At 39.9% G+C, this 24,667-nt stretch overlaps 1 protein-coding gene across 3 annotated transcripts in view; it reads right to left on the bottom strand.

Annotated features, from left to right (window-relative positions):
• The window catches only part of SNCAIP (synuclein alpha interacting protein), a 99,190-nt gene that overhangs the window by 10,039 nt on the left and 64,484 nt on the right, over positions 1–24,667 (bottom strand). For all 3 annotated transcript variants that reach the window (XM_051641928.1, XM_051641927.1, XM_051641929.1), the window contains exons 5-10: positions 22,352–23,211; positions 20,468–20,647; positions 17,395–17,508; positions 7,790–7,915; positions 6,529–6,698; positions 210–302 (exon numbers count right to left, since the gene is read on the bottom strand). In XM_051641928.1, the coding sequence (XP_051497888.1) occupies positions 210–302; positions 6,529–6,698; positions 7,790–7,915; positions 17,395–17,508; positions 20,468–20,647; positions 22,352–23,211 (1,543 nt within the window). The remainder of the gene's footprint in view (positions 1–209; positions 303–6,528; positions 6,699–7,789; positions 7,916–17,394; positions 17,509–20,467; positions 20,648–22,351; positions 23,212–24,667) is intronic.

Here is a 24,667-nt window from a genome sequence, read left to right as displayed (position 1 = left end):
GAAATAAATTATATTCCACTGTAAAACTGATTTTCACTCTGTTGGGAAACTGGGACTATTCATTTAATATTAATATTTTTTTTCAGGTAAAAACCACACTTACTTTACAGTACATATCTACTATTTAGACAGGTCACAGCAACTCATGATAATTGATGTATCACAAAACTGTGCAAATCCAGGCTGCAGCACAATTCCAGTCACCTCACCTTGGAGATGTAGGCAGTGACTTGCCTTCTGACCGCTGGACTTCTAAAAGCTGCTGGAGTTGGTTCTGTAATGTCACACGTTCCACTGTCTGCCTGCAACAAAATGTAAGACTGTTTACCTTGAATTGTGAAACTGTCAGCATTAGTAAGCTACAGGGTAGCTGATACTAATTGCTCAAAAAAAGAAGTCCTCTTCACCTATACTGCTCATAGTAAATAAAAAGAGAAATTATAAAGAACAGCATAAACAGATAGTTTGTTCTTGTCTCTGAATCCCTGTGGACATTTTGTGATCACTGTACAAGTCCAACTGAGAGACACTTACTTGTCAGAGATTATTTATTATATTTCAGATAAGGGTAAGTGTGGGATTGCAGACAGCAGTTCATCGGAACTGAGTGAGTCAGAGAAAATAGTAGCTCAGAAACAAAGATATGGCAGAAGAAACAAAGGGACACTTGGTTCTTACTTGATTGTGTAAAGGAAGAGGAAAGGGACAGATTAAGCCACTTCGTACCTCTAGTGGATGGCCTTTACTTGGCTAAACAATAGCTCAGACAACTGTTCACTTCTTTTCTACCTGCAGTTGAACTCAGAGAGGAGCCTTTGCCCACTGGGAATGGCTGGTCTAATCTTCTTCAGCTACAGGATGTAGCTAAGTATGATTCCTGTGGATTCAGGAGAGTAGGAAAAAAACACATCTGCTTGCTGCCCAGCCTTACCAAAGGTACTACCTGTGCTCTGCACCCATCTGATACTCAGCAGTGCTGTACCTACTGCAGTCTATCAGTTGACCAAGACAACCTGCAAAACTTAAGTATTTCTACAAAACAGAAGGAATAGATCAACTTGCCACAAAATGTTCATCTTCTCCCTGCTCCCATCCAATTTAGATGTTCCATTCTAACATCAAAACACCCCTTTAGATTGTCAACCACTACAAATAACATTCAATCCTGTTTATTGGCCCGTGAATTCCAGAGTCTTTAAACACTGTACAGACAATTGTTAGGAAACTACTTAGAAAACAAGAGACTCACAGGGTTTTTTTTTACTCTACATATGCTAACTTTCACCTGGAATACAGTTAGTGCATTTGGTTTCATTCCCTGGTCCTGATCAAATGACCATGTGAAATGACTGTTTATCTGCTTCTCCCAGGCCCTGCTTCTGTTGCCATAGAAGTTGTATGTTTTTAGTACTTTTACTCTTGTTGGATCTGAAGAACTAATACAGTTCTCCACCAGTGACCTATACTGTTTCCTGGCTCGCATGCCATCAGCAGAAGAGTTAGCTGAGTTCCAAATGCAGTCTTTATAACTGGCAATGTCAAAGCCAGAAAGAATCCAGATGACTTTTTAGACTAGGGGTTGTACTTGCAGGGCTGGCAGAAAAGAAACATTTTACTTTTGACATATCAGAGTGGATCTTAAAAGTGCTACAGAAATAACAGTGGGATCTTGACATACTGCTTTGCCATCACATTTTACAATACAATCATGCTTTATGTAGATCGTTTCTTCCTTTAATTTTCTTTCTTCCTTCCTCTTGCCTACACACTTCCTTAGACTATTTAAAAATTGCTCCTACCATCTGTCAACATTAGCTTATATTGCAACTCCCCAGATACTCTCTTTTAAGAGCCAGGGAATTTTTCAGTTGAGATTAGATTGTGAGGCAATTTATCTGTTTTATTTGCCTTTTATGCTTCTTTCAACTTCTATTTCTAAATACCTAAACAATGTAGCTAACAGTTTCTTATGCCTTTAGCTTTAATGGAAATCTCTGACACTTTTTCTGCTCTTATTCTACTTAAACATTTTACTGTGCTAAAAGAATTAGTTTCCTCCATTTTTGCAGTTTAACTAGTCAGTAAATAGCTCACAGAAACCCACACATCTTGCCAGCACTACCTCCAAAAATATATAACATACACATACGTATCTAAGATAACACTGAAAACAAGAAAACACACCTTCTTGAAACAACAATGTTGTGAAGTACTAAAAGCAGACTGGTTTAGGAGACAAGATCAATGTAGCTTTAGGGGTAAGAGGGTCTAAGTACTTTATGATATTTAACGCGTGAATTCTAAGGGGTTTAGCTTAGACAGTGTTCCCAATATGTAATATATAAGGATGCTTCTGTGTCTCCTCACACAGTGGTGGACCTCAGCTACCTCCTCATGAAATCAGGGAGCTCAGTAACTGAACAGGGAAAAGGCTGAAGGACAGGGCTTTACTGAAGTATCCCTCATGGATACTTCTTCATGCCTTACTTCTCTGTTTTGTTTCAAATAAAACAAGAATGGCCACTCTGTAAAGCAGAAAACTAAACAGCTAAGGAAAAATGAGATGAGCATTGGAAACATTATATTGTGTTTCTTTCTATATGACTATAAACAATTACTACCACAAAACCCCCCCTAAAAACAGAAACAAAACACAAAACGTAACAAAACAAATGAGCAATTTGCACACACGTTAACCTATCACTACAACAATGTTTTTATTCACCTATTTTTACAACTATTCCAATGAAGTTTCATGAAAACCAGGAATTTTGTTTAGAGAATACATCTTCATCTTTGGCCTCATGGTTTGCTTTGATCTTTGCCTTGCCAGAGATTTTGGCTTGGCAGTGTGCCAAAAAGATCAACAAGTGTCTCATTCATTAATTACTTTGCACGTCCAGGTCCATATATGTAGGATAACTCTTTGGGAATGCAGGTAGTATAGTCTATCACCAAGCAGCGTTTTGCAAGAAGTCTACAGAAGCATTAATTTTATGTTACTAGTTCTGACTTGGTCTCTTCAGGCCAGTCAAGTCCAAATAATGGAAGTAATTTGTGCTAATGTCATCAGTGCTAGAAACCACGTATGTGATTTTATTGTTTTGGTTTTGTGCCTTTGTTTCAGAAATGGCTCCAAAGAGTTTGATGGATTGGAATAACTTCTCTCTAGAACTGTTCTGTGTTGCCTTGATGACTGGAAGAGCTCATAAAAGAGAATTAAATGTGGTACTTTTTTCTTTTTTCCAGGACCTTTGAACATAGGTCTTGCTAGGTGTTTTTCTTCTTGCACAATACGAATCACTTCAGTCTTTCTGTGTTTGGGGATATACAGTGTTATCAGAGAGAGGCTCTTATGACTGGCTAATAAGCTCAGTGGCTGAGGGAAGGCTGGGAAGAAAATAAGGCCTTCTGTGCTGATATTGACCATTCCTGTAATCCATCATGATACACTCACAACTACACTGCCTCTAGAATAATGTCCATAACACCAGCAGAAGTAGTTGCTGAAAACACAGGAAAGCCAGCTCAGTTGCCCAAATTGGAGCTACTCCTATGTAACAGCAGTCTGAAGTGACGTAGCTTGTAAACTGGACTTCCATTTGTTGCCATCTGATGCTTTCAGGAGCTTCAGAGGTGCTGTAGGCAATGAATTATCCTGCTGTGTTAAAGGTAAGCCCCCTTGAGAAGCCGTTCCAGGACTGTGCTTCATGCAATTCTTGGATTTTTATGCTGGATGGGACTGCAAAACAGGGCAAAAGTCTTATCCCATCATCTCCTCTGGCTCCTGAGCATGGGCCACTGAACATGGTCTGTTGCTTCTGTCAGAGCCACTCACAGCCTGAGGCCTTCAGATAGCTGTGCAGAAGCTGTTCTTTCAAGCAGAAGAGTGAATGTTTCACTGCCTCAGTAAATTGCAACACGATTGCACAAGAGACTCACATCAATTTGCAGAAGAGGAAGAAAAGGCTGCTGCTGTGCTTACTGGAGCTAAATCTGAAGCCTGAAAAAACAGGCTGCTGAAGGGAAGCAGATTTAACTCCAGATGAGACAAGCAAAGCAGTCCATGAGGAGCCAGATAAGAATAATTTAAATTACTTCCTGTGCATTCAGTCTGTGAGATGACAGGGGGGAGACTTGGAAAGTATTAATGTTTTTGTCAAGAAAAGTCAGAAGTAGATTGTTTCTATGGGGGGTAAACAGCCTGCTGACTGACATAACAGGTCTTTCTTTTCCATACAAGAGGTAACACATATCAAGCACTCAGTAAGCACTGAAGAGAACTGAAACATGGAGAATCTGTGGCTGCCATTTCTACTTTCTGGTGCGTGGGGGCTTTCTTCTGCTGAATTATGGGGAAAATAAATTTTGTTATACATTGAGATGAGTCAGGTGCTCATGCAGGCTGCTCAGGAAATGGCCTAGGTTCTGCTTTTTTCCTCTATATCAACTGATTTGCATATTTCAGTATTTGTTAGAAAATGAATCAACTACAGAACACATAGCACTTTGAAATGTCTATTGAATAGTGTCAGACTGTGAAATGTTGAAAACTATGAAAATTATAATAATCTTTACTTCACAGTTTGTATTTATGAGAGCATAAATGTAAAATGGGAGTGAAGATATCACAAAGTGAAAATGCCTTTATAGTATAAACTTAGAGGGACAAATATAAAAATAAGTATACTGCAAATGCAAGAAGGTATATTCTGTAATGACAGAGTGGACTGCTACTACACACTTCTTTTGCTGTAAAAACAGTACAAAATAGATACCTGATTTTACCAAGACAGTGAATTAACACTGCAGATAATTATTACCCTTATTCAAGACATCCAGTTTGAAACTAAAAATTACATCACTGTAATGGGTTGGCCTCAGCTGGCAGCCAAGCATGCACACAGCTGGTCTCTCACTCCCCCTATTCCTCAGTGGTATGGGGGCAGAAAATAGGAAGTACAGAGGCAAAAAAGGTCCTTGGTCAAGATAAAGACAGGGAGATCACTTGCCAGTTACCATCACGGGGAAAAGAGACTCAGCCTGGGGAATTTAACTTAATTCATTGCCAGTTACCATAAATATTTCATTATTGATTCAGGTATTAAGAAACAAAAAAGGACAGACATTTAGTACATCTAGTCTCCCCTTTCCAGGCTCAACTTCACTCCACTCCAAGCCATTTTTCTCCCCTATTCTCAGGCTTCACTCTGGCATCTCTCTCCCCATCTTTGTCATTGCTGTGGGTTACACACAGTCTTTTCAGTGCACCAATGAGCAGCACAGGTTAGGGTTTGTGTAGCAGTTTCTTTCTGCTGCTCCTTCCCTCTCCCTTTTTCCTGTGCTCTAGTGTGGGTCCTTTACAGGCTGAAATCCATTCAGGAAGCACAGGCCCTAGTGTGTGTTTATCCATCATAGGCTGCAGACTTTTCAGGGGGTGTACCTATTCTAGCACAGGTACTCCATGGGCCACAATCCCTTTGGAAGTGTGCCTGTGCCACCGTGGTGCACTTCTTGCTCCTCTGGCCTTACTGTTCCCTCTGTTTGTCACTCTTCTGCTCCCTCCTGCTCTCTGGCATTTTCTGCCCTTCCTCAAATATGTTTTCATAGCTTAGCTGTGTCCTGCAGGGGGTCTGTTGCAGAGATGGCTGGAGCTAGTTGTGTCCAGCAAAGGGCAGCCCCTCACCTGTCCTCACAGAGGCCGCCCTTGCAGCTCCCCTGCTAATAGAGTCTTCTAATATATACCCAGCACAATTACCCTTATGGTACTTGCATAAAATTACATGGTCTCCTCTAAACAAGGGATTGTAAGACATCATTTTCATTGCATATGGTAGCTGAGAAGCTCTTAATCATGTATCTAAGTTGTAACAACATGAGGTCAGTTCTGATGCTTTCCAAATGTCTTATGAAACTATTGACATGAAAAGTCATGGTAACTGCACCTACTATAAAAGCAAACAATTTCAGAAATTAATATATCAAAATAACAGGCTCCTTACATATTTTTTTATTAAAAACCATATGAAAATATTACAACTTGCTTCTCTGAAGAAAAAGCAGAAAATAAGATATTTGCTGAATAGCCACTGAGGGCTTTGGGGACTTTCCCAGTCCAAAAAACCTCCTTCAACTACTATTTCCATTTTTCCTCCCAACATCAACACCCAGCACTATAACTGGGAAAAGCGACTCACTGTACATACAATGCAAACAGAAATAACTAACAATGATGTTATCCCAATGTATGCAAAGGGAAAATGGACAGAATTACTTCATACACACCCTTTTCCACTCCCACTCTCCTCATCTGTGTTCACAGAAAACTGCCACAAAAGGAACAGTTGAAAACCTGAGCTGCTAAATGTGAAAAGACAAATGCTCAAGAGGAGGAAAAAGTAGAGAAATAAGGTAGAAATATGACTTGAAAAAATTGTATATTAGAAACAGAAAACAGACACTGATAATAAATGGAAGCCAAAGTAGTTGTTCTTAAAACAATCCCCTTGCTAACAATTAAACACTTACTCCTTCAGCTGCTTAGTCAGCTTGACAACCTGAGAGGCCAATGACATACATGTCTCCACAACTACTAAGTAGCGGGAACACATGGTGTGCCCATGTCGCTCAGCGCTTTGTGAAGGTTTCTCTCCCACGTGGTTTTGCGTGGTGACATTTGCTCCATATTCAACCAATGTCTGTAAAAACACAAAAGGAAACACTGACACCTGTAAGTGTAATTCTCTGCTATGACTTATTGTTAACCACAAGAATGGCTGGACATAAAGCACTGATGATCAAAATGCTTGAAAATATTGGTCTAAGAAAATTATTTTTAAAAATCAGTCGCTGACAAACCTGTTCACAGCTTGAACTCAAAACACATTCTGCTAAAATCTATAATTCGCATGCAAGGATAACACAGAAGGATGAGTTGTAGTTCAGAAGAACTATGAAAAGACTGTATTTTTCTTTGCTCTTCCCTTGCAGTTCCACTCAATTAATTTGTTTTCTGTTCATTTGTTTGTACAGCATAGCATTCTTACAGTGAGAGGGACCACCAACCAAAAACAGAGGTTACATTTAGGAACCTGTTGATTCTCTTCTAAGACAAAGTAATAAACTTTTTCAGATGCACCTGTCTGTACATTACTGAACATTGTGCTAACTTTGCACATAGTAGACCAAGAAAAGAAGCAACAAGTAAGCGTAATTCAAAGGATACCTGTGCTTGATTAACATCAGGATCCAGGGCAGTACGAAAACATTGCTAGCCAGTTTACAGCGTGTGGAGATGAGCTGCAATGGCTTACCAGGTCTGGTATCTGCTGTTCCTAGGAGCTCCACACAGGAAAGCATTGAAACACACCCTTAGATTCTCATTTTAGGAATGTCTTTGCAACAATATTTGTGGTTTAGCTCTCAATTTTCTACCACAGCAGAATCCCTGAGTTCAAAACATGCAATGCAGCAGTCTCAAAAGTCCTGATTTATTAGCCAAGTGATGTTTGGATCTGAAAGGTATGGTAGATGCTGCTTATGTATAAACAATATAATCATGCTTTCTTCTTGCAATACAACGGTTACTTTAGGCTAGCAATAACATAATTGAGAATAGAATAAAAAAACTCAGAGCTTTTCGGAATTTCAGACTGAGCTCTACTTGTTTAAAGCTCTTCCTTCTAGTATATTTTAATGCATCAATAATTATTCCCACTTCTAAGATCCCCTTTAATAATTTTAATAGTTGTTTGATGCAAAAAGGTTGCTGGCACATCTATCAATCTACCTGTATGCATCCTAGATAGCCATGTTGAGCAGCTACGTGAACAGCAGTATTTCCATCCTGGTCAACTTCATCCAGTGAAATGCCTTGTTCTTGCATGAACTGAAGAAGCCACAGAAGGATTTTCTCCTAGGGAGAGGGGGAAAGAGACGTCACAAAAGAAAATACCTTATTCTTTTGAAGAAAAAAAAAAGTTATATATATTAGAGGAATACTAGTACTATCATCTGTTATTAATATTGTCCAGTAATTCCTTGCATTCAGTTTCTCTTAGCTTTGCAGGACTAGTGTATCATGGATCTGTTTGGTTTGTTGTTGTGTTGTTGGTTTTTTTTTTAAAGGAAATAAGCCTAAATACTTTATTTGTTTTATAAAAAGACATTATAGAAAAAAAATATTAGTACTCTTAACACATTCTGAGGAACTGTACATTAAAAAGCATGTCTGTCTGTATGTTGGAGGGAAGATCTGAGGCAGAACAGCATACGTGTCAATCTGAAAATCAGCTTGTGAAATTTGCTGAAACTTAAGAAACAGGAGTATGGGTAGATCACAGAGTTGAGCAGTTGGATTCCTCGAATCTGTCATCATGTCCCAGCTCTGGGCTGTTGTGCAAGAGAAGAAAGCACACAACTAAACCCAGGAGAATCCCTATCCTGTGCTCTCAGGGTATTTATTGACTAATGGATCATTTTTATGTGCCTGCATGTTGGGAAGGATGGGAAAACTTGGAGGTGAAAGTTTGGAAGCCAAAACTGAGATATCAACTTAAGTCTTCTTAACATCACTTTTTGTGTCTGTCTGCAGTTGAAATACACATGTATATGGTATTCTTTTGTAACAATGGAGTGTTTGTATATATGCAGTAAGCTTATTTTATTTATTATTTTCCCCAGCAGGTTTATTTGGAAGAATGTCCATGCATCTCCAGATTAAATTTCATTGTGCCCTGCCAAATCTGGTACATATTGAAAATCCAGAATTAATCTATAGATTAGATAAAAACTGAGGTACATTAGAGGATACCTGACTACAGCTGTACTCCCAGTTTTTGCAACTTAGTAAATGAAAGAATAAATTATTTAAATCATGTCGCTAAGCACTATATCTATATTTATTTTAAATACTTCCAGGGATAGTGACTCCACCACATCCCTGGGCAGCCTGTTCCAGTGCCTGACCACTCTTTCAGTAAAGAAATTCTTCCTAATGTTAAATCTCAGCCTCCCCTGTGGCAACTTCAAACCATTTCCTCTCATGCTGTCATTATTCACTTGGGAGAAGAAGGCAACTCCCACCTACCAAAAACCTCCTTTCTGGTGGTTGTAGAGAGCAATGAGGCGTCTCCTCAGCCTCCTCTTCTCCAAACTAAACATCCCTAGTTTCCTCAGCCACTCTTTGTATGACTTGGTCTCTTGAGCCTTCACCAGCTTTGTAGCTCTCCTCTGGACACACTCCAGCACCTCAATGTGGTTCCTGTAGTGAGGGGCTCAGAACTGAACACAGTATTCGAGGTGCAGCCTCACCAAAGCTGAGTACAGGGGGACGATCACCTCCCTACTCCTTCTGGCCACACTATTCCTGATGCAGGCCAGGATGCTGTTGGCCTTCTTGGCCACCTGGACACACTGCTGGCTCATGTTAAGCTGTCCACAAGCACCCTGAGGTCCTTTTCTGCTGGGCAGCTCTCCAGCCGCTCTTCCCCAAGCCTGTAGAACTGCCTGGGGTTGTTGTGACCAAAATGCAGGACCGAGCACTTGGTCTTGTTAAACCTCGTACAATTGGCCTTGGCCCATCCATCTATCCAGTCCAGGTCCCTCTGCAGAGCCTTCCTACCCTCAAGCAGATTAGCACTCCCACCCCATTTGCTGTCACTTGCAGACTTACTGAGGGTGCACCCAATCCCCTCATGCAGAATATTGATAGAGACATGGAACAAGGCTGGCCCCAAAACTGAGCCCTGAGGGACACCACTGGTGACTGGTCACCAACTAGATTTGACCCCACTTACCCCAACTCTCTGTCCCCGGCCATCCAGACAGTTTTTTACCCAGTGAAGAGTACACTTCTCTAGGCCATGATTCACCAGCTTTCCAGGAGAATGCTGTGGGAGATGGTGTCAAAGGCCTTACTAAAGCCCAGGTAGACAATGTCCACAGCCCTCCCCTCATTCAAAAGGTGGGTCACACAGTCATAGAAAGAGATCCGGTTAGTCAAGCCAGACCTCCCTTTCACAAACCCAACCCTCTGACTGCCCTGCACTTCCTGTGTGAGCTCACTCAAGATGAGCCTCTCCATGATCTTTCCCAGTACCAAGGTCAGGCTGACAGGCCTCTAGTTCCCTGGATCCTCCTTCCTACCCTTCTTGCAGATCAGCATCACACTAGCCACCCTCCAGTCATCTGAGACCTCTCCTGTTCATCAGGATTGTCAGTAAATGATGGAGAGAGGCTCAGTGAGCTCCTTTGCCAGCTCCTTCAGTACTCTTGGGTGAATCTCACCCAGACCCATAGACTCATGTGTGTCCAGATGCAAAAGCAGATCATTAACTACTTCCTCCTGGATTATGGGGGGGTTGTTCTGCTCTCCATCCTTATCTTCCAGCTTAGGGAGCTGAACACCCTGGTGTTAGCTGCTCCGACTATTAAAGACAGAGGCTAAGAAGGCATCAAGTATCTCAGCCTTTTCCTCATCCTTGGTTGCAATATTCGTCCCCCTGCATCCAGTAAGAGACAGAGATTCTCCTTGATTCTCTTTTTAATGTTGATGTATTTATAAAAGCCTTTTTTTTTTCATGTCAGTGGACAAGCTGAGTTCCAGATGTGCTTTTGTCTTCGTAATTTTCTACCTGTATGACCTAACAAGATCTCTCTCCTCTTCTTGAGTTGCCTGTCCCTTGTCACAAAGGCAGTAATTCCTCCTCTTTTTTCCTAAGTCACATCAAAAGCTCCCTGTTGAACCAGGCCGGCTATTATCCTCAGCCTTTAATCTTGCAACAGGTGGGGACAGCTGCTCCTGGGATTTATTTCTTGAATAGTGTCCAGCCTTCCTTTACCCCTTTGCCCTTCAGGACTGTCTCCCAAGGTACTCTCTCATCCAGTGTCCTGAACAGGGCAAAGTCCACCTTCTGAAAGTTCAAGATGGAGGTTTTGTTAACCCCCCTCCTTATATCACTAAGAATTGAAAACTTAACTATGCTGTGATCGCTAAGGCCAAGATGGCCTCCAACCACCACATCTCCCACTAGTCCTGTGTTTATGAAAAGGAGGTCCAGTGAAACACTTCCCCTGGTAGGCTTACTTACCAGATGTGTCAGGAAGATATCTTCCACACACTTGAAGAACCTTCTAGCTTGCCTGTTCTCCATTGTGTTATATTTCCAGCAGACGTGCAGTAGGTTGAAGTTCACAACCAGAACAAGGGCTGATAGTTGTGAGACTTCAGCCAGCTGCTTGTAGAATACTTCATCTGCCTCCTAATCCTTGTTGGGTGGTCTATAACAGACTTCCAGCACAGTATCTCCCTTATTCACTTTCCTTTTCATCCTTACCCAAAAATACGCATCTTTACCATCACTGCTTTCAAGCTCTATATAATCAAAACTGCCTAATGTACAGAGCCACACTTTCCCTGTTCATGCCTTCTTAAGAGTTTATATCCATTCATTGCAGCATTCCAGTTGCGACAGTCATCCCACTATGTTTCTGTGATGGCAACTACGCCATAGCTGTCCTGCTGCACCATGGCTTCCAGCTCATCCTGTTTGTTCCCCACATTACTTTCATTAGTGTAGATGCTCTTGAGCTAGGCTACTGATTTCACCCCCATCCTTGGCCCTTCACTCCTATGCTCAGCTCCAGTGGGCCTGGATTAATCCCCCTTCCCCTTCAAGTCTAGTTTAAAGCCCTGTCCATGAGCCCTGCTACCTTTTGCCCTAGTACCCTTTGCCCCCTGCAAGATAGGGTTTTCCCATCTGTTGTGAGCAGGTCTGGTTTCCTACAAATCAAGCCGTGGTCAAAAAAAACAAAGTCCTGCTGGTTTTGGAGCCAGGCATTGATCTGTCTGTCTGTAACTTATCTTTTTCGTATTTCCACTTTAACAGGGTGCATTTTTTTCTTGTATAGGATAGGTATTTTTACTTCTTGGCTGAATGCCTAATACAGCTGACAGCCAGCACAGAGAGATTACTCCAGATCACATATCCCTCTTAAAATATTTTTTAGTGATTTATTGACATGCCTGACCAGCAGTGAAGAAGGATTACACTACTCCTATGAATTGCCCTTATGTTTTAATAATTTAAAGAAAAATCTTTAGAATTGGAAGACAACTATAGCTTTGAAGTTATGTACTTCTTTGGAACATAATAGGCACCAGAAAGTTAAGCATGGAGTGAATGATGCTTTTTAGTAATTTATCTTATAAACACGGAAATCAAGTGCCTGGATGACTAAATGCAATCATCTCTACTTAGGACTGTCTGTGCATCAGCTGATCATAGGCACAAAATCAGAGACCTACTTAAACAGTTGATGTTTGTCTCAAATGACAATGTTTTTTAACAAATGTATCCTTGACAAAAGAAAACAAATATTTTCTTCACTTACATGTAACAAAAATGAAAACAGCACATACTGAAATATATAATTTATCGCTTCAGTAACACATTATGTATTTGGCAGAAAAGTGTTCTTAGGAATAGGTTTATAGTCATCAACTCAATTTATTCAAACAAAATGAAGGAAAAGAAAATAAATGAGATTAAGATAATGGAAAATAATTACATATTGATTATGTATCAAGAACTGATAAATAATGACAAATTATTCAGTATACCTGGTAATTCTAAGACCTATAATAGTCTAATTTTGTAGCCATGGTTAACATCCCTCTGACACAGTACAGAACTACAATAATTCAAATCTCCCTAAAAAAAGATTCTGGAAAAATGTCACAATAAGTAATTTCTGTTTTGGGACCGGCTGCAGACTTTGGCTCCATCAGCTGGCTTTTGAAGCGTAAAGAACAACTAACAAAGACCATTTAAATAATTAAATTACTACAAATGGAAGGATTCACATAATGAATGGTACTGACTTTACAGTTACTTCTAGCCCCATCACTCCATATTAATTAAATAAGCTGATCTTCACAGTATCCCTTTCACAGCAGAGCAGTAGAAGTGAGAGTAACTCTGTGTCCCTGAAGTCCTAAACCCCCTGAAGCTGAAAGGTGACAAAACTTGGGCATTCTACGCGTTCTGCCTCTTACCTGTGCATTCCATGATACCACAGCATCTGTGTTGAAAAGCAATTACAGTCCTGTGAACCTCTTAGTCAGGCCCTATCCTGTGCATCTAGGACTGGATCACCATCTCCTTCCTGTCCCATGGTGGGACAGCTGGTACACAATCTGCCACGTACCTATGACTTTTGCTTGGAGAAGCCTGCCAACAACCATGGTTGTTCCTTGCATAATCACATGCTTAAAGAAGCTCTTGTTAGGAGGTATGCTGGCCAGGCTACAGATTGACTTTAGTTTCTTTTCTTCTTCCAGCAGATGAACTTATATGGTCCCTCTTTCAAATATATTTAATATTGTTGGGATGTCTTTGGAGTCAGGTCATGACTGTGGTTTGATGCTATTTAAGATAGTACCTTTGCCATGAAGTCCTTTTTGCTGCCCATTCTAAATTATATTTCTTGAAGAAATATATGGTGAACATGCCTAATGCCCCAGGAAACAGTGGATGGACTGACTCCTTTAGAAAATGATTCAGTAAAAGATCTTCCTTGTAAAAATATTACTCCTGTAATTCTGCCAAGACCAGTGTTTACATGGATTATCTCTTGTGTAAGTATGGTAAAATAAATTAAATCTTCGAGGATAGTGCCAACTACACATTTGGTATCTCTTAACTGGTACAGCTTTGGTCCTGCTCTGCAAAGAATCTTGATAAAGTGTGCCAGATCTTTTTCTAGCATTAAATGCCACAGTTCACTGAATAAACCCAAAGTTTCATTGGATTTAGTTCATATAACTGTCTTTAGAGATGAGGACAAAACTGGGCTAAAGAACTGAAGATATGAATGTAAATTCACATGAAGCTTTCTTTTCCAAGCTTTTTCTTCTCAATAGCAAATATGCCTTTTTTGAATTCAGGCCTGATATGGCTCCCAGCCTCCACATATTCTGTGCTAGGTTGAAAGGCCAGACTTGCCATGGAACGCAGGACATAATCGATGGGTATACCAAGCAGGGTCCTAACTTGCACCAGTAACATCTGCATAGTAGGTGAGTGGACAAAAGGCAATGGAAGTCTTCGCATAGCATGAAAACAAGGGTATCTGTGTGCCTCTGGAAACAGCAGGAAGATGGGTAGACTTCCAACTCTTCCAAGCCTGCGTCCTCTACTTCTCCCCCCTCCAGTGAATTCATGTTTGGACAGGATCAGTTAACAGCAGACATTCACCAGAACAGTTGTGTGGCATTGAATGAGACAACACCACTTGTACAGAAAAGAAAAAGATAATTTTCTTACTGGTTATATATTGCTTGTTTTCTCTAAACAAGTAAGAAAAAAAGAATCAGCACAAAAACAGTGGATTTTCTGCATTTATTCTTAATGTCTGTTGAAGAAATTTGGTGATAAAGTGGCCCATCTGCCAAACAGAGTAGAGAAGAATAACCAATCACTATTACTTGTGCAACACGTCCTGGAGAAGATCGTTTGAAGAGGGGTTACTGCAAGGTCTACTAAGGAAAAACAGACGGTGAGAAGAGAAGGTGGTGCAATCAAATTGTGTTTGTTTCCCCAGACACTAGCAAAGCACCAAATTGCTGTACTTCTGTGGTTTCTCATCATTAGTTTTATAGGTAATTTAGGTGTGAAACAGGATTGGTTACCACATATTTCCATACCTAATTCTCCATAAAACTGGCTAGAGCTAGACAGATGATGATAAAGTTCTGATAATGATCAAGAAGATCATCAAGGGTCTCCTTGGTAGGGTAGAATAGGACTAAGCCCTGGATGGGAAAGGAGCCCAGGAACACTTCCTGCATGCCCAGGAACAATGTGTCCCTACAAAGAGGAAGGCAGGCAGGAGGGCCAGAAGGCCTGCTTGGATGAGCAGGGAATTCCTGGACACAATTAGGTGTAAAAACAAAATTTACAGAGGGTAGAAGCAAGGCCAGATACCTGGGAGAAATACAGAGAAGTAGTTGGAGAAGCAAGAGATCAGGTTAGAAAAGCAAAAGCACAGAGAGAATTGGATCTTGCACAGGAAGTTAAGGGCAATAAGAAAAGTTTCTACAGGCATGTTAATGATAAAAGGAAGATTAGGGAAAATGTGGGCCCACTTCAGAAGCAAATGGGAGAGCTGGTCATCCAAGGTGTAGAGAAGGCTGAGATACTCAGTGACTACTTTGCCTCAGTCTTCACCAGCAAGGAATCTGGTCACACCCCCATGTGACAAAAACCAAAAGCACGGACTGGGAAAAGGAGGATCCTCCCACTGTAGATGAAGAGGAGGCTCGAGACCACCTAAAGAACCTAAAGGTGAACAAGTCCATAGGACCTGATGGGATTCACCCGCAGCTCCTGAAAGAACTGGTGGATAAAGTTGCAAAACCACTGTCCCTCATATTTGAGAAGTCATGGCAGTTCGGTGAAATTCCTGCTGACTGGAAATGGGGAAACATAACCTCCATTTTCAAGAAAGGAAAAAAAAGAAGAGCCAGAGAACTACAGACCAGTCAGTCTCACCTCTGTGCCTGGCAAGATCTTGGAGCAGAGCCTCCTGAAGTCCCTGCTGTAGCACAAGAACAACAAAGGGGTGATTGGTGACAGCCAACATGGCTTTGCTAAGGGCAAGTCCTGCCTGACTAATTTGGTGGCCTTTAATGATAGGGTCACAGCCTCAGTGGCCAAAGGCAGAGCAATAGATGTCATATACCTGGACCTGTCCAAAGCCTTTGACATTGTCCTGCACAGCATTCTGGTCTCAAAATTGGAATGGTATGGATTCAATGGATGGACCATTCATTGGACAAGGAACTGGCTGACTGGTCACACCCAAAGAGTTGTGATCAATAGCTCAATGTCCAAACGGAGATACGTGGCAAGTGGTGTTCCTCAAGGGTGTTGGCACTTGGACCAGTGATATTTAACATCTTTGTTGTCGACATGAACAGTGGACTCGAGTGCACCTTCTGCAAGTTTGCTGATGACACCAAATTATGTGGTGAGGTCAACATGCTGCGGGGCAGGAATGGCATCCAGAGGGACCTTGACAGGCTTGAGAAGTGGGCTTGTGCAAATTGCATGAAGTTCAACAGGGCCAAGTGCAAGGTGCTGCATCTGGGTCAAAGCAATCCCATGCACAAATACAGGCTGGGAGGAGAAATAATTGAGGACAGCCCAGAGGAGAGGGACTTGGGGGTGGTGGTGGACCAGAAGTTTAACATGCGCTGTCAATGTCCACTTGAAGCCCAGAAAGCCAACCATATCCTGGGCTGCATCAAAAGAAGTTTGGCCGGCTGGTCGAGGGAGGTGATTCTCTCCCTCTATTCTGCTCTAGTGAGACCCCACCTGGAGTACTGTGTCCAGTTCTGGAGTTCCCAACATAAGAAGGACATAGAATTCCTCAAGCATGTCCAGAGGAGAGCCACGAAGAAGATTAGAGGACTGGAGTACCTCCCCTGTGAAGACAGGCTAAGGAAGTTGGGGTTGTTAGGCATAGAGAAGAGGAGGACCCATAGTGACCTTATAGCAACTTTCCAGTATGTGAAGACGGCCTACAAGGAAGCTGGGGTAGGGCTTTTTACATCGGTGTAGAGTGAGAGGACAAGGGGCAATGGTCTGATGCTTAAAGAGGGGAGATTCAGGTTGGACATTAGGAAAAAAAAGTTCTTTCCTGTGAGGGTGGCGAGATGCTGGAACATGTTGCCCAGAGAGGTCTGGGATGCCCCCTCCTTGGAGGTCTTCAAGACTGGGTTGGATGGGGCCTTGAGCAACCTGATCTAGTGGGAGGTGTCCCTCTGCATGCAGGGGGATTGGAACTAGATGATCTTTAAGGTCTCTTCCAACCCAAACGATTCTATGTTTCTAAGTTTCACTACACTTCACTGCCAATTCTGAATTGTCACAATTTGCCAAAATATTTTGAGATCAGTCTGTCCTGGAAATTCTGTGTCTGAGGAGGAAGCCAGTGTGCCTGCAGGTAGTCTGTGGATGTGTTTTCTCTCAACCTCTGCAGACTCTGTGAACCATCCTAGGAGCCCCCTAGGGATCAAGACAACCCCTTGGAGTTGTTAGTTTGGCCTAATATGCCAGCTAATCTTTTCCTAGCTGTTATGTAAAATCAAATAAAAACAAACAAAAAACCCCAACCCAACAAAAAACCCTAAACAAATAAACAAAACAAACAAAAGAAAACCCACAAATCAAAGCATTATGAGATAAAATACAGAAAAGAAGATTAAGTGGGAAAAGATTTTGCTATATTTGAACTAATTTGAACACCTGTAATTAAAGGCTACAACATTATAAAGATGGTTTAAATTAATCTAAATAATATATTTGAAAAAGTAAATGAAAGCCATACCTGGCCATAGCAACCTGCATAATGAATCAGGCTTGGGTGGTCTTTTGAGCAACTTAATTCTGCAATAGCTTCGGTTTCACTCACCATCCACCGAACGCACTCCAGGTGACCATTCTAAACAAATAAAAAATAAATATATTACATTTCAGCTCTTTCACTTCTAAACACATCTACAAACTGGGAAAACCTTATCAGAATTATTAAAATGTTATAAAATTCCAGTTTTTTTGAAAATGTGTACTTTTACCTGCTCTCATGTGATGCACTTGCTTATCTTGCTGTCCTTGGTCAATTATAGTTTAGCTATTGACTACAGTGAAATAAGGAGTATGAAAGTGGCAGTTGTATAATATTATATACACAACCTGGCTCCTGCTCTCAGATTATTCATAGCAAAACCATAGTTCTGTTTCCATCACTTGTACAGTAAGGCTGTACAAGGCTGCATATTCAATGACTGAATGAGGTGATTTGCTGAAGCAGAGTGAACAGTTGATCTAGAGACTCAAGGCTTCATTGACCGTTAATTAAATGCATGCTTCCTAAATTAGCAAACAACATACGTATGAAGTATCTGAACACCTAAACCTCATGGATTAGGACCTACCTGTAATAGATACTGTTACAACACAAACAAGGAGGTGGTTCTTGACCTGAACACCTATCACAGCCTAGTTTCAAGATTCCCAAGCTGCTACGCACACTCCCAGCAGTATGTAAATTACTATGAAGCAGGATGCAGATGCCTTGGTAACAGATTTAACTTTTTATTCACAGCATGCTTATGGCCCACAGTAAAGGCAAGAGTTTTCAGCTGCTCCTCTTGCTGCAGCCCCTTTTCAGCAATGATGTCTTGGTAAATGCAGTTTGACATGACCTACATTCCAGGCTGCTCTAACTTGTTTTTCAACTCTCATGTTCATAAAGGCTATTACATTCTTTATAGCTGAAATAAGTATTTAAATTGCTTCATCAAAATCTCACAGAGGTCAACATACATAACATAAAAGGCTGTTTGTGTGCATAAAATAATAATAATAAAAAACTATCATAAGAAGGAAAGAAATATCAATTTCAAGTTTCAGTTTAATTTTTAAAAAATCAAGGAGAAGAAAGCAATAAAAAACAACCCATTTAAAATTATACAGGAGAAAGAAAAAAGGTAATAAAAGTAATTTGCTTTTCGTATTATTTCTTCCATATGAAATGTATGTATATAAACACAAAAATGCAGATAATTTTACTTCACTTACTTTCCTTTACTATCACTTTCAGTGATGAAGTAAATAATGAAACTACTTGCAATGTTTTTATTATGCTAGAAAAATCCTACTCATCATACTTGGTTTCAAACATGAGTAAGCATGACTAACCAATCATTTTTTTTGTTTCCCTTGTATCACAACTGAGTAAAATATTTTCGTATTTTTAAAACTAAGGTAGAAATTTAATAAAATTAAATACCTGATAAATAAGTAAATTTTGCTAATGTGGAAAGGATTTCTCCACAGTTAGTTACAATAAACTATCAATATGACAGTGAGACCGGCTGAAACATACTTCCTGAGCATTGTTATGAATCATCACTAAATTAAAATTCTCTTTCACAGAAATCTATATTCCTGCATACAAGTTTTCTTCTGTTCTGATAGCCATTATTCTTGTGGAACACAGGTGCACATCCCACATCACGCAACATTAGTTACTGTACTATAAAGTAAGAGCAAAAAGATTAAAGTCCACTCTGTCAGTGTGCAAACCCACTTTGGGAGCAAAGATCAAGAGCTACAAAGTTTAGTTATGCCAGATTACTTTAAGGCTCTTAGAAAACTTTTCAGTGATTGAGGACAAGTCCAGTCATGTGGGTCATTAGAAACAGTTGGGCCTGAGCATCCTCACTTCCATGAAGGACTCCATTAAATTTACACCCTTTCTGTGATAATGTCAAAGCACTCTTAAGTATTATAGGAGCCAAAGGAACCAAGTATTAAAAAGGACAACCTATCTGGAGAAAAAGACAAGAGGCTTTATAGGCTTATAAACACATCATACACCTAAGTTGAAAAAACAAGAAAGAAAACTATTTCCGACTGAAATTTTAAGAATTTCAACTGGCAGACTGTAACTAGTCAGTTCGGACATGGGTGAAGGTACTGAAGCTAAATACCTTACTTTTAAAATGTAATTTCATTAGTACAACTAGATATCAGTTTAATTTTATATTATTATGGCTTATTCCAGAAAAATAATTAAAAATATCCAACCCTGAAACTTGCACTAGGACCCTAGGTAATTGAAATGGTGTCTCAAAAATGAATACTTGCAGGCTGGGATCAACTAATCCTCTGTCACTTTCTAAAATTTTTGCAAAAAGCAAGTAACAATAAAACCCTGAAGAAACAGAAACTCTCATATTTCACCCTTTTCCTTGTTTCTTCTTAAGGTGCTTTGTAGCTAAAAGTAATGGCATTCAACCATTCAGTCTCCACTCAACTGTCTAACTTAATTTAACCATTCACTGAATTCAACCATTCACTCTCACTTAAGAAACAGAATCAGTGTGGTTAAATTATCAGCCTTCCTGTATAGCACTGTTTTATTTTAGTGCAGCAACACAAATAATTTTCACATTTTACTATACAATAAGTTTTCCTAGAAGCTTTGACAGTAATTTTTGCAGTGTCTGACGTGCATTTTAACATTGTAACATGTGCATTTTAACTTTGATGAGATTTTTCTAGACAACCATGAAGTTTCACCTCCAGATATGGATCAGAGGTTATTTATGCTTTGTAAACATGTTTTCACACTTGTCTTACAAGATTATACCTGTATTGATAAAATAAAAGAGACTGTTATGTTCTCTAAAGAAACAACTGTATCTGAGTTAAATGATACATTCCTTAAAATGTAAGTTTTTTCAGAGTCAGTTAACTGATTTAAAAAGGAAAGTATATATACTGACAACACACAAAATGTCAGTGCTTCTTCTGGATGTATTACTTACTGCCATCACAGATGGAAACTAAATGACCTTTATGTCACATTATGGTAGAGGCAGGGACTAAGTTACCTTTATTGCTAACCCAGCTGGAGTTAGCTGCTCAATGTTTCTTTCATTCAAACAGTCTTCACCCATCAAAGAAGTTAGATGCTGCAGGCATTCTGCATGTCCCTTTGATGCTGCTACATGTAACAGATTGTTGTCACATTCATCATGGATCTTATCCAGATTATCTGCTGCTAAATGTGGCTGTTAAAACAAAACAACATTATGTTAGTTACAGCTGAGGATAAAAATATACACAGAACATTAAGCTTCACAGCCCAAGACACAAGCCAAAACCAAAGATGTTTCCCCAAGAGCATACTCTTTTATAACCAAAACCGGTAACTTTTCACTTCACTATACAGAACCTGGCTACTATTAGCAAAATGACAGAGGTGGGATGGGGGTGCTCAATGGCTTGATTCACTCTGTTTCTATCCTTCTCATGCAATTGTCATACAACAGCACAAGATCTGGAGTAGCTTTAAGTCTTTGTACTAGTTTGATCAATGAAGAAGCTGCAAAAATAATATTTTCATAATTTCTGTCTATTTTGTTTAGTTGGGTTTTTTTGCTTGTTTGTTTTTGCATTAGATTGATGAGTAATTGAATAGAAAACATCCATGACTCCTCCATGACTCCTAAAAAAATTCCTCATCATAAAAGTGGCAGCTTCTGTTAACTGCAATCTAAAATGCAGTTTTAAACAACAGAAGACTTTTATTTCATAGCTTGTTTCCATGAAAAAAAAAGTGTTGTATTACTTATCCAGAGTATTACACAACAATGAATCAATACATTTTTACATCAATACATTTTACATTTTTTACATAAAATTTACATTTTATGAATCAATACATCAATACTGATTTTGAGAGAAAGCAATTGTATTGAGAAACTCCAGAAGGAAAATGGAAAGACAACAGAACTCAGGAGTAGCAATCATAAGTTCCTAGAGTTGTGCAGACTTGCCAGACTCTACTTAATTCCATGAGTCTACTTAATTCAGAGGTTTTGACCTATTTGAAAAAAATACGCATTTTCTTTCAATCTGCCTACTTATGATGACCTTTTTCTCTCCCAAATTCCTGCTTCAGGGTGAACTTAATTTGGTTTTATTTCTTACTGAACTATCTAACATTCTCTTCTGTACAGTCTTTGAATATCTGCCTTTGTTCTTGCTGCTATGTCAATAGCATGCCTTTGTGGTTGAGTTCGACTGGTAAACAGAGAAGCTAAACAAAAAATCTAACAAAAACAGTTCTTATGCCGCGTCTCCACCAGCCATTCTGAGCAAATATCACATGCTCTGCATCATTCTGTTAACTTGCATCTAGTTACTTTGGAAACCATCGTTGATAGTGCCTGATCACAGTGCTAGAATTTACTAAAAAACTTCATATGGGTCAGAGGCCAATGAGGCTTTAGAGAAAGCTCCTGCCTGAGAATGCTGCTGCAGCAAGACAGTATAAACACTCCTGAATAATAATCAGAATATAACAGAAGCCCCTCTGTTCCCATCATCCGCTTCTAAATAACAACTGAGGTAAACCGGCAATAATTAAACAAAGTGACCCACAAATGTTGGAAAACCAAAACTCAGTAAGATTTAAACTCAATATTTAAGTGATCTCAATAGTTAAAATGCCTGCTTTCTATATGATTTCAGTTTGCTGCGTAAATTAGCAATGGTCATGATCACACAAAACTAGTACCTTGGGTTTTGCTACATATTTGATTTAAAGATCAAAACTTTCCATTTGGAAGCCCATAAATTCAATTTCTAAGGAGTATACATGAAAAAAAGGGTATCGTTTCAAAACATACACTTCATCAGCTTTGCTGGCTTAATAAGCCACATTACAGATTGCCTTTATTCAATGTATTTTATGAAAAGATGATACTTACCAGTAAAGATATTTGACCTTCCTTTACAATGTTTAGGATGCTCTTAATTTTTTTCATCTCTTCATTCCTCTCTTCTGGGCCTCCTGCATTACTCCAGTTCATATTCAGTTCCTCTAGCTGCTTGCTTTCCGCCACTCCTGTCTGCAGGTGAAAAGTCCTCAGGTGGCAGTTTGGCATAGTCTTCTCAGTTTTGTGAGCATGAGGATTAACAAATGTCCTGCTGAGGTAGCCCTTGCCTTGGGCTTCAGATTCATGGACTGAACTACACTTAACTAAAGGCTGGGAAGGCTCTAATTCATCCGTCAAATGCTTGTGCTGATCAAGGACAATGGGCTGCGTTTTTCTCAGCTGAGAGCCTCTCACAGGAGACAGCACACAGAATTGTGTCCCGCTGGCAGGCGAACTTTCTGTGCTCCCTGCAGAGCAAGTCTTGCTACTAAGACCATTCACTGTTGAACATACACCCAGAAGTTTTTTCTCAGAAGCTACCTTTGCAAAAGGAACAAGTTGCTGGCTTGATTTAATGTAAGGCACATCCAAAATTTCATCCATATCCAGGTCATAGTGCTCCAGCTCCCCAAGGAGAACGGAAGGCTCAATGTTTTTGCTTTTAAGGCTCTCTCCTCCTGGGCTCTGGTCATCACTTGGAGGTGCGGATTGAGAATCACTGCCTTTCAGGTATTCTTCCTTCTGGTTCTTCTGGTCATCACTTTCATTGTTCTCAGAGCTTTCTGGCTGGTGCTTTAACGGGGAAACTCTCTTCACTGGTCTGAATTTATTGCACACATCTGCAATTCCTGTTGGTTTCTGTGCATTTCCGATAAGAGTTGAGACTCCACAGTTCCAGCTGCTGCTGGAAACTAGAGAAATAGAGGAAAGTGACTTACAAGTGATTACTACCAGACGTGTGACATGATTTAGCATGCTTTAAAGATATACCTGGCCAAACACTGGAGACAGATTTAATTGCATCTCTATCAGAACAGCTGAAGAATTTGACACTCCAGAAAAGAAACTTTCTTCAAACAGGATATACATTGTAATCACTTAAAAATTAAGTAGTTTTACAAAAGTAATAGACATCAATAAGAGCCTACTGGCATTTACAGTGCTCTAGTCCAACAATGCTAGTTTGTACTCTGCATTTTTTTATTGCATGGAGATGCATCACAAGTCAACAAAAAGGTTAATCAAAACTTTTTAGTGGATTTTTTTTTTTTTAACAGCAGTAACAACAGTTTAATTTGTAAGGCCTGTTATCTCTGTGAGATGTATTTTGCATACAGGAACTTGAAATTCATATGAACAGTGACTGAGAGCTGGGACTATTCAGACTAGAGAAGTGAAGGGTCAGGAGGAATCCCATTAAATAATGGGAAACAATGAAGAGGGAGTGAGACTCTTCTCCGTGGTGCACACTCCACCTGAACAGGAGAAAACATCTTTTTACTGTGAAGTCTGTCAAACATTGCCACAGGTTGCCCACAGACATTGTGGAGTCTCCATCTGAAGATACTCAAATCCAACTGGACAGTTCTGAGTATAACCTGGCCTACACAACACCACTTAAGCAGGATCCTTGGACTAGATGATCTCAAATGGATCTTGCCAGCCATAACCATTTTGTGATTCTTTGATCTGAAACTTAAGCCTACTTATTCAGGTACAATGTTTCCTTTCCCACTTCTATGCTGTATGTTGGGCTTCTCTGTCAAACTTTCCATCCCTTTTATATATATCCTGGACCCTCCAGACCATTATTTGAGTGCAGTGCAGGATATGGAGTTTGACTAGTGAATCTGACTTGCAGAGAAGAAAGGGAGCTCAAGGCACCTGAACCCTGAATCATGCTGAACTTCAACTCAAACCTACTGAACTTGCACTCTTTCACACAGTCCCATCTGGCGATATTTATGATCTCCATAATCAGTGGAACTCTGGCAGAGAGTTTTCCTTATTTTGTTATTTTCAGTTGAGGACAGCACTAAAACCACTAAAGCCTTTAGGCAGTTTCTGTGCCTCTTTAAATGTACACAAAGAGTTAATGCATTCTGAAAGTCAAGAATACTGTTTAAACAAAGCAGATTTATTACATGTGCTAACTGCCTATCAGTGGGATCTAATTTGTGGTCAAAACACACAATTTGCCATGAACACCTTCCTAAGGAAACAGATATATACACTTTCAGTGCAATGTCAATGTCTGAAATGAAAGATTAGTATAACTTAATAGTTACGGATGTCTGAAAATTACCTTAATACTTTTGGAAGTGCTTAAGAATACATTTCTGAAGAAGAAATAAAAAAAAATAATAA

This window comes from Apus apus, chromosome Z (genome assembly GCF_020740795.1).
Source record: "Apus apus isolate bApuApu2 chromosome Z, bApuApu2.pri.cur, whole genome shotgun sequence".
Taxonomy (NCBI): domain Eukaryota; kingdom Metazoa; phylum Chordata; class Aves; order Apodiformes; family Apodidae; genus Apus; species Apus apus.
This window is presented reverse-complemented; position numbering and strand designations above follow the sequence as displayed.